Source organism: Sceloporus undulatus, chromosome 6, assembly GCF_019175285.1.
Source record: "Sceloporus undulatus isolate JIND9_A2432 ecotype Alabama chromosome 6, SceUnd_v1.1, whole genome shotgun sequence".
NCBI classification, from domain to species: domain Eukaryota; kingdom Metazoa; phylum Chordata; class Lepidosauria; order Squamata; family Phrynosomatidae; genus Sceloporus; species Sceloporus undulatus.
In genome coordinates this window covers 73,850,882-73,859,826 of record NC_056527.1, presented here as the reverse complement: position 1 = coordinate 73,859,826, position 8,945 = coordinate 73,850,882, and the positions used below count along the sequence as shown (strand labels likewise).

The following is an 8,945-nucleotide window of genomic DNA, read 5'->3' as shown; positions in this document are numbered from 1 at the left end:
TTTACAATGTAGTATTTTCAGGAGAATGGAAACTGGGTTGGAGACAATGTGTGAAGAGTTAAATGTGCATCCAAGTACATAGTGATGTTAAGCAGAAATCTGATGTCTGATTTAGTGGCATTTCCTGTCCTTTTGGGAGTCTCCCAGGAATGGTATCTTACCAAGGTCTGGTACTCTTTTGAGGAGTATTGGCTCTGAGAAGGAGGAGGAGGAAGCTGTTAATAAAATACAAGTGAAATCTAGTTACAACAGAGGAGTTGGTATTTGGGGTCATTAGGACAGATTGGTATAATTTCATTGTTGTTATTCCTCCAAAAGGCAATCAGTATCTCACAAACCCAGTTGCAACACATGAACCTCCTAAGCTGATCCTTGGAGAGTCCTTATTTGATCACAACTTGTTAGCGACTCCAATGAATTATTACAAATAGATCTTTTTAGAATATGATGAATGTCATTGTCCCATTTAATTGATTAAAGGAAGCACAGGAAAAAAAATATCCAAACTGAAGGTGGCTCTTAAAGTAAATAAGTTTAATGTCAGGAATATGGGGGAATCTATACAAAGAATAAACAACATGTATTTTAAAAAGAACTCTGGTTAAACTTAAAATTACTGTATGTCATTCAACATGAATGGTTTGGGTTCTAAGACAAAATAGTACAGGATTTTGCAAACAGTATAAAGCCAAAATTCTGGTATTGTCTTCCTCCAGGAGATCAAACAAAGCAAGTATGTTTTGTTACACTGCAGCAGCCTTAAAGAGACAAAGGCTTTTATGATAGCTACATGGAACCTCTGTTTTTAGAGGCACTGTCCCTTGTGAGTACCAAATGCTGAAAGGAAACAGAAAGGGATCACCCTCCTGCCATCCTCTTCCAAAACAACTGGCTACATGCTGTTGGGAACTAAATATTGGGCTGGTCGGACCATAGTTTCATTTAGCAAGGCAATTCTTATATTGTTATATATGCTTTTACATACATACTAAGAAATATTAGACACTGTCAAAGAGATCGAATGATAGCATGGTTCCAATAAATTATTTTTATTGCTATACCTTTTCTCTCTGTCTCTCTGGTAATCTATAATATTATTAAATATATACTTTGGGATACTGTACATTAAAGCCACACATTTCATTGTTTTATGGTCCCTGCACCTAATCTGGTGTTTTAATATTTTAAATAACTGTATAAATCAAAATAACCATTTAATAACACAAAAAAATGAGACGTTAGAAATCATGACAAAATCATCAAAAAGCACCAGCTCTTTATGGAATCAGGTTTTTAAGGCACATTATTACAAACTATATATATAGCTCTTCCTGCACAAAATGTTGATCTGTCTGTGCACTGTATTTGTATTTTCACCAGTCAGAAAATTCATATTAACAAAGACTTTGTATTTCACATGTGATTGTGCGTCTGTGTGTGCATGCACATTTGTGAACAAGCATGCACCTGTGATATAAACTCAACAGGCTAAGAGTGCAAAGTAGCAAAATGTACAGGAAATACATAATTCAATATATTCTATACTAAAAGCAAATTATCCAGGGTCTTGAATATTCACTTTTTATATTTCCTATGAATAATATGTCCTTTTATATTTCCATATAAACACTGAATATTCAGGCCCTTGGATAATAAATGAATAATGATAATTATCATCTTATAAGCTTCAGTCAAATCCCCACAGTCCACTGAAAGGTTACTGTGAACATCCACCAAAACAGTCAAAGTTAAGTACCTCAGTGTTGCAGATTTCATATGAATTAAGGATGTGCTGACGTTTTCCCACTGAAACCAATGGGACTTCAATGCCACAGTCAGAAATGCTTAACTCTCACTTGGTTATTCCCTCATTTTGATGGTCCTAAATTTTGTATTGGTTCACATCTTTTAGATTTTTGTCCCTTTTGGATTTAACACCAGTTTACAACCCACTTTCATGAGGATAAAGACCAGATAAACATTGCACTGCAGTGAACCCTTTAAAAACAAAATGGACATAAAAATGGAAGATTACAGAAGTACATGCCTACAATTTAGTTTTTCAGCAGTTATGCTACACAGCATACACTTCTGTCATATTCAGAACTAACAAATATATGTGTAACAGTCATGTCTGCATAGAGTAGAAGTGAACTCTAGGGAAACACATCACTAGCAAGCACTAAGAAGCCAAAAGACATGTCTTTACCATTTGCAATTGGAGTATTAAGTGTTGGATTACATGTACACAAATGCATAAGAGGCAATCAAATATTGCAGATGGAATATGTGTGTTAGTGCATGACATTGCCTTAAATGCGATGTTTTTTTTGTGTGTGTGTGATTTCAGTACATTTAGCCACCAAGATGCATGTCATCAAATCATGCATTGTGCACATATGAACTACTCCAATGAGACATGAACCCCATGACATGTTCACCTTAGGGTTGCCATAAGTTGGAAATGACTTGAAGGGACACAACAACAACACGATAGCACATGGTAGGGCTGACTTTTAAGTCATTGCATGGATGAACACTTTTCTTTGATTACAATAGTACTGTGGAAAAGAAATTACTGTATATGTCAAAGGATTAGGCTTCCTTTTAGTGAATGTCTGAAATCCATTCATTAAAAACACTATCAACTTCCACAAAGATGATACAGGACAGAAGGAAGAATTTATTTTCTGGGCTAAATGGTTTGTAAGCTAAAGACTTAGGGCACGATAAAACCTGCAGAGCACATTGAAGTTCTCTGGATGTAACAGAGGGCCCATACAGACAGGCCAAAATAAAGCTGCTTCAGGTCACTTTGGAGGTATGCTCTTTAAATGATGCATGTATCCTAAGAGGCCAGAAGCTGCACCAAAGCTATGCTGCAGTCCTTAGGACTGGGGTGTGGCTTTGGTGTGGCTTACAGACACGCCATTTAAACAGCATATTTCCAAAGTGACCCGAAGCAGCTTTATTTTGACCTGTCTGTATGGGCCCAGAGAGACCTGAGCATGTACTGAAATCCTGTCCATCAAAATCAATGGAACATACATGTGGCTGAACTTTGGCTGGATAGCTTTGGTAGCAATAAGAAAGATACTTTCTCTGGCAGTAATCCCCACTGAATACAATGGGATTTACTTTGGAGCAGACAAGCACTGAGAAGGTACTGAAAGATTTCCCATTCTCTGAAGATACTGGCGAAACATCAGGAAGAATAGAACATGGCCACATAGCCCGAAAAACCCACAAAAAACTATGGATGCCAGCCATGAAAGCCTTCAACGTCATGATTTCCCATTTGTATTTAAGAAGTTCTTTTGCCACAATAGTTGTTTGCTTTATTTCTTGGCTATAAAACATTTTGGGACCCGAGAACTGTATGTGATGCAGGTGTAGAACTAACTACACATACACTTGCATATGGACATCCTCACACGCAGCTCCGTGATCCTCTCTCCTTGCTGGGAGGGAATAGAGACTTTTTTTCAGTGACTTCCCCCCGTGGAGAAAACAACAGTCTGTATGAGGATCTAGGAGGAGGAAATTGGGAGCTCTCCACTTCAGCCAGAGATCCTCAGAAAGACAACTCTTTCAGCAGGGGGGGGGGGCACTACTAGAAGTAGGAGAGAACCAATCTGAGTGATATCTTCAGGAAATTGTCTGCTGGGTGGGGATTTAGTAATGAGAGGCCCACGGCACTCAGGGAAAAGAAAGAGTTAGAGCCACATGCTGGGTTGTAGGCAGGTGTACCTCCTGTAGGCTGTATACCAATACACTAAACCTCCCAAACAAGAGAATGTAAACATGGCTCAGAGCACAATCACAATCCCTTGAAGTGAGGCTGGTGTATTAGTGCCTTTCCACCAGAGCATCACTGGTGAGGACAGTTCTCTCACAGTGAAGTCCCCCACAGAGCCTGAAATGGGGCATCCTATTTGTGAGGTGAAATCAGCTAAATACACTGGAATCGACGCTATTCTGTTTTCCAAGATGGAAAACAAAAGGGCGTGCATGTTGTAAATTTGCCGATTTACTGGGATGAAGAACCTAGCATAACTGATCTCCTTTCTCTAGATAGGTCTGAAGACGAAACAGGGCTGGATGACTAATATAAAATGCTGTATTTTCTCATTACAAAGAATATTTTCTACTTATAAAAGGCTAGGTGGGTCAATGTAATTTAAAAACGAAGTAGAACAGAAGAAGACTTAACCAGATTATGAGCAACCTCTTATAAAACTGATCACTTGGTTTGGCTGAAGCTGAGTCTAGAGTTGAAGCCTCTTCAGTAATGCCAATAGAATAGCTTGTTTTCCATCTATGACATACTAGTCTCATCATTCATTGGCTTGTCAGTTCAAATGCCACAGTGAACTATTTATAGCACATACTGTGGTTTGCAAGTCCACTTCTAACCATATTTCAAACATTTTTAGAAATAAACCTCATCAGATATTGAAGAAAGGAAGGATGTGTTATGTACAGGCCATTCTTTGTGCACAATTATCCTTGCATTCTAATTTTCCCTGAGAAAATTCAGGTCCACTAGGAAATGATTTCCCATTAAGCACATATATTAGGATGTTTTAGCAAGCAAGGACAAGTTTTAAATATAGCATGGGCCTCCAACGTTAGCACATTACTGTAGTCCAACAACATCTGGGCATCTACAGGTTCCCCACCATTGCCCTAAACAGGGATGTAGCCGGGGGGGGGGATCTGGGGGTCCGGACCCCCCTTCCATTAGAAAAATGAATGGTGTGTGCTGCTGCGCCGCCGCACTCAAGCCCCATTATAATGGTGGCACTTAGTCTGGACCCCCCCCCCTTCCTAAAATCCTAGCTACGTCCCTGCCCTAAATCACAATGGATTTAGAATGACAATGAGAAAAAAATGCATTCAGAAATGGCAAACACAGATATTAGATATTCAAATTACAGTATTGTTATATAGTACTACAAAGCAAAGTGACCTGAGTTTTCATGGCACTTAAACGAACCATCAAACACAGATGTATATGAAGAAATAACTGTTGCAAAAATATACTGACTAATTTGAACAAAAACTTTAAGGCTTCAGTCCTATACACACTTCTCTGCAATTAAATCCCTTTGAAATCAGTGTGACTAATTTCTGAGTAGATATGCAGATTTCTGCACTGTGGTTCATGCATTAATCCCACAGTAGTTGGATTTAGTTTTGCCTTCTGAGATTATATGGCGTGGGAAAGTTTATTAAGAACAGAAAATGTGATACTCTGTGCATGAAAATTCTACAGAGCAGAACAATCCCACATACCATCCTGGAGAATTCTGATGCTAGAGCCTCCAACATATCCAGAGCCTTTCAGTAATAGCACACCAAGGCAGATGTGAGGAAGGAATGGCATTTTTGCTGATCGCTTTCTCCTTGCAGCCATTTCTTTCCTTTTTCTGCCCAGATTTCATCCCATTAAACCAAAAGTGGGCATAGACTGGCAGCCATTTTGGGAGGCCAGATATTCTGTGGATTCTTTGGTTGCCCAGACTCTCCTGGCAGGTCCTTTGACCCACCCTAACCAACTCTGTCTACCACCATCCTTTTAATTTTTTGGGGGGGCAAACCCACAATAGGCCTTTCCAGGGTAAGTGGTGTGGGTCTGTGTGTGTATGTGTGTGAAATCTTAAATTAAACCAGATGTGTTAATCTGGAATATCAGTAGGCAGAGGGATTTTATAGCACCTTTGAGACTGAGCAAAAGAAGTTGTAGCATAAGCTTTAGTAGACTTGGTCTACTTCCTCAGATACATTGAAGGTGTTACCCAAAAAATGCTAGGCCTCTGAGAAAGCTTTCTAGGGACAATAGGAGTGAATTCCAATCTCAGAATCAAAATCTTAGAGTAGATGGGGCCATGCAGGAAGATGTAACTAAAGTACTTCTGAAATATAACCATTCAACCTTGGTTTAAAGACCTCCAAAAAGGAAATTTCACCACCCATCTTATTAACACTTACATGAGAATAAGTCACATTGCACTTAGAAAGGCTTACTTCTGAACAAACATTAATAGGATTGCACAGTTTATATGCTTTAAGCATTCTCTAATTCTCTGCAATATTGATTGTAGAAAAGAGAATTAAAGCCCTCACCGTGTGATTAGCTATATACAGTATAAATTATAGTATTTTAACAGTAAGAAAATATATCTTTAGATTTTACAGTCAATATAAAAAGGCACTAATTCATTTCACTCAGAACAGATTTCAGCATATTTTCTTAATCCTTGCAATGGAAATATGGCATAATAAGAAAATGCTAAAATATTGGGGTCTCTAGGCCTTGAACTAGAACTGCAGTGTCTGAAGCTAAGAGGTAGCCTAGAAAGGTATTGTGGAAGCTGTCTGACTATACTGGCCATGAAACCTGCTTCAGCTACAGAATCCATTTATGATGTCTCTGAATCAGTAGGGTTGGTGTAGATACTGGTAGCCTTCTTCCTTTGCCAGATCAAGAGGGCAGTATATTCTCAGATGAGAACTGAAGAGTACATCTTCTAAATCTAGGTTTCAGTATGGATGTCCATACCCTGACTCTGTCTTTAGAAAAACAGCACAAACAGCATAACTTTCTACTTTGAAAATCTTCCTTTCAGAAATAGCTAAGAATACGGCTTTTTAAAAAAACAATACACAAAAACTAAAACAAAGAGCATAATGAATTCTCTTGTTGCTTCCGCAGTGAAATGGGGACAGCTACTTATCCACCTGAATGCCAAGTTCAGTATTTCAAAAAATGTGTTCCACAAAAGGTTCCAGCATTTAAATAGTTTCTCTCCCAAATTTGGTACATTTCATTCACTCACTATGTTTTTGTTCATCAGAGGCTCAAGTCAAGAAGACTCACAGATGAGTTTCTTCCTGTTCCCAAGGGTGTGGAGGGATGTGAAAAGAAGCTGGAAGAGATGCTACCTTTTGAAGTTTAGGATGTTGCGAAGGTTTTGGTCTGTGGAATGAACGTCGACTCTGCACTCGTCTTGCTGTTGCAGATCTGTGGTGACCTTGCATATTAAGTGGCCATTTTTTATCCTGGGTATTCCAAAAAATAGATTCCACTAATCCTTCAGGTTCAGGAACAGAATGGTCAACCTGCGGACTCACTGGGTTATAGTTAGTGTCGGTAGAATAACTTGTATTAAAATGTGTTTGATCATCTGTATTGAAGGGTGTCTGCCACTTGACATCAGGCACTTCCTCATGAGAAGTAGTCAAGAACTCAGAGTACTCCCCATCTTCTAAGGGTATGTAGTCTGGTTGCCACACTGAACCTAAGTTGTGGAGTTTGTCTGACGAAGAAGCATCTGTTTGTGTTTGTGCATATTCCCAAGGAGGGAGCATTTCATCAGAAGAATATCCTGACAGCAAAACTCCAAATGTTGTGTCACCTGTGGAAAGAAAATGTCAGAATATAGATGAAAATCAACACTAGCTGGGGGGCCTTCTAAAAAGCACTTTACACATTGATCCCTTGGGTTCTGCAGTTTGTGTTAACAATGCTGCTTTTAATATGAGGAGACTTCTAGACTGATCCACTGAAGGTAATATGCTATAAGAGGCCAGAGACTGAAGATGAACAATTCTGTATTTCTTGTATTCTAGCACCACCCAGTGGACACTTAACCAGTCTTGCCTATATATTAATTATAATACAACAATTTACACATGCATTTGAGACTCACCCAAAAGGTCAACACCCATGAGCTGAGAATTCCCATGGGTTGTGTAAATGCACACAAAACGTAGAGGGCTCTGGAGGAATGGGGGAAAGTCTCTAAACCTTCTGTTAAAATCATATAGCCCTCTCTCTTGACTTGATACAAATTATTCATGGTCCAGAGCTTGAATAAATGGCATTAAGTGGAGCAGAAGGTATAAGACTGAGATCAATGACACACATCCTTCCTATCCATTTCAGTGGTTGCCTGTGTTCCCTTTATACCAAATAAGAAATTAGGGCTTTTTCTTGCACTGAATTCTCTGCATTCAGATGCTCTGCTTACATAGATTAGAGGTGCAGATACACTATAGAAATAATGCAGTTTGACACTATTTTAACTGCCATATCTCCATCCTACAGAATCCTGGGATGTGTAGTTTTGTGAGGCACCAGCACTCTTTGGTAGAGAAAGCTCAAGACCTTGTAAAACTACAAATCCCAGGATTCCATAGGATGGAGCTACAGCACTTAAAGTGGTGTCAACCTACAGAATAGATGCACCTTATTTTTAAAATATATGTTTATAAAGCAAAAATATTTTCCAGGAACAAAGATTTATCTTCTGATAAACTATGGTATAATGCAACAGGAAGTTTGTAAGAAAACAACAGACCTCAAGGAAATATATCCTGAGGTTTGTACATCCCCATATGACTCTACTCCAACCCCCTAGCATGGACATCATGACAGACACAAAACATATCAGTTCCCAAAACAGTCCATTCATCATTCCCAAAGTATTGCCCAAGAAAGGTAGTTCAGGAGGAAGAAAAAGAAAGAACAGAAGCCACATTCCATGAAAAGATAAGTCAGCCTCAAAGATAACAACAGTGGAACTACGTACTCTGCGATGTGGTGTTGTCCTTGCTGAATTAGAAGACCACTATGATGTGGCACTTTACAATGAAAGAGTTTGTTCTTGTGACCAAAAGATATTGCACATGTGATACTTTTGTATCTTACATTTTTAGATGAGGGGCAAAAGTCTTTGCAATCCATTTTAGTAAAACATCCAAGAAGATCAGATTAGGACACATTAATAAATGCTCTTATCACATAAACAATTTAGTAACATGCTGAATGGTTTTGCTCAGGTTATTAAATCTAAATTAAATTTAAAATCTAAAATGTCTGTGATAAACAAAATTTATAGAAAGAATAGGTACTTTGCCCTGAGTTTTCTTTTATTAGC

The 8,945-nt window shown here is 38.6% G+C and overlaps 1 protein-coding gene across 1 annotated transcript in view; it reads right to left on the bottom strand.

Moving 5' to 3' along the window:
• Window positions 1-4,857: 4,857 nt before the first annotated feature.
• SLC9A3 (solute carrier family 9 member A3) overlaps window positions 4,858-8,945 on the bottom strand; it is a 122,655-nt gene continuing 118,567 nt past the window's right edge. The window contains exon 17 of the mRNA XM_042473597.1: window positions 4,858-7,421. Within this exon, the coding sequence (XP_042329531.1) occupies window positions 7,418-7,421 (4 nt within the window). The 3' untranslated portion in view covers window positions 4,858-7,417. The remainder of the gene's footprint in view (window positions 7,422-8,945) is intronic.